The 2,026-nt window shown below is 36.5% G+C and overlaps 1 protein-coding gene across 1 annotated transcript in view; it reads left to right on the forward strand.

Moving 5' to 3' along the window:
* Positions 1-2,026, forward strand: part of LOC102673609 (disintegrin and metalloproteinase domain-containing protein 12) — a 39,478-nt gene that overhangs the window by 31,627 nt on the left and 5,825 nt on the right. Inside the window, exons 22-23 of the mRNA XM_031511839.1 lie at positions 223-368; positions 1,219-1,663. Coding sequence (XP_031367699.1) covers positions 223-368; positions 1,219-1,663 — 591 coding nt within the window. The remainder of the gene's footprint in view (positions 1-222; positions 369-1,218; positions 1,664-2,026) is intronic.

A 2,026-nucleotide genomic window follows, 5' to 3' on the forward strand; every position in this document is an offset into this window, starting at 1 on the left:
ATTTTTACAAAGGCAAAACGTGCAACGTATATAATATGATCAATTATGGCAAAGGCTTAACGTTCAAAGGTGATGGTATCGCGATAAGAGATTGACGATTGACTCGATCGATAAGTAAGGAAAAAGGGATATCTTTTGAACGTTTCGTCTATGAATTAAATCTAATTGGATTTATCAGGTTTGACAGGGAGACCAAATGTTGTTTTACATTGAAATTTTCAGGGAGCATAAGTCGCAGGTGAAGAGGCCAGGTATGAGCGAGGAAGATGGAGATACAGGAGCGGACGAGGTTGTCTCTTTCATCGATTTGCCGAACAACCTCACAAAGTTGCCCGAGAAAGGAATTTTAAAGAAACACGGTGGTTATGGTATTGTAATGGTTGATGAACCTATACGAATAAGTGGGGCAATAACTCACTCGTAAAGGGGAATGCAACGAGCTCGAATTTCTCGCTTAATTTCTAGGATTCTGAATCTAGTCGATTAATACAATTGAATATTTGTCAACAAAATTGTAAAAAAATTTGATTTAGTATTTCTTAATCTATTATGAATAATTCTGTTTTTTATTTATAACATAATAATTTTAATCTATCAAATTTTTTTCGTTATAAATATTTAGATCGCGATACCAATATAAACTTGTTCGATCATGTGATAAAAAGAGAAAAATTTATCGATCGAGTACAAAATTATTTTTATCAAATCTTCCAAAATATCGTTACAAACTAATATGTTGGAATAAAAAAAACCGATCTATCGATCAAAATGGACTTTAACCTCAAATATTGCAAAATTTTTTCATTGTGAACATTTAATTTATCGTGTCGAGTGACAAAGAATCGAGAAATGCTAATTTATCGATTGAGTAAATCGTATCTATCAAATCTTCCAAAATTTCTCGCTATCGTTACAAAAAAAAGAATGGAAAAAGAAAATACAAAATTTCTCCATCTCTCGAAATCTCTCCATCGTAAATATTCAAATGACGACATCTAGTATAAAACTTTTTATCAAATCGCAAAGTGACTAGCGCCGAGAAAGCCTGATTTATCGATCGAGCACAAAATCGATTTTATTCAGGATCACCGTGTAAAAAAGAAAAAATCGAGCTACTTGCATCGACCATACTTACACACGTATTTAACCTCAGATACATCTTAGACAAAGAGCGCAAAAATATCGATCGTTAATTGGAACAATGATTAATTAAACCAGGTATGGGAGGAGGGGCGGTAGCCAGCGTGGAACGCACTTTGGATCAACTGAACGGTTACCACGAGCATATTATCGAGGCGTTGAGGATGGCCGCGAATCAACGCGAGACATCTGGAACAACATCCGCTCCAATGGACGACGAGGCCTTGACGGAACCTCTGACCGAATTATTAACGGAACCTCTGCCAGAATGTTATCCCACGGATTCGTATCGCAAAGACATCATAAAGCATATCGACAGCCAAGCGGAGGAGGAGTACGAGGAATACGTGCCGTCTTGCGGTGTGATTCGTATACGAAATTTGGAGGATTTGATCAAACAGCTGGAACGGCACTCGGCGCGTAACAGAAGTCCAAGCGGATCCGAGGACATGAGGATGTCCGAGAGCGAGGCAGATCGTCCCTACAGAAAAGATTCGTCCGTTTGTAGCGAGTCTTCCCAAGGGTAAGAACTGATAAGCGAAAAATAACAAGCTTCGCCATTGCTTCACGTTCATATTCGACGTTCGCGTCGCTTGTTACCATTTCTCGATCTCGTGTTATCGTTCTTTGGCAAAGCTTCTCTCGATAAAAGCGAGTTACAAAATTCGATTTAAAACGATCGTTTCCTTCAAATTTGTATAATTCGTGAATTCTTAAACGGTTTTATGTTGGAAAAATGATCGATCTATCGACGATGCCTTTGCGAATTTTGATGATTTTTAAATGCGTTATGTATAAAAGAATTTTCAAAAAGAATTTTGAATAATTTTTTATCGTATTTAAAAATGGTTGATATTTAATTTTTAAAACTTTTGCAAAAAAAAAA

Source organism: Apis dorsata, unplaced genomic scaffold (genome assembly GCF_000469605.1).
Source record: "Apis dorsata unplaced genomic scaffold, Apis dorsata 1.3 scaffold_354, whole genome shotgun sequence".
NCBI classification, from domain to species: domain Eukaryota; kingdom Metazoa; phylum Arthropoda; class Insecta; order Hymenoptera; family Apidae; genus Apis; species Apis dorsata.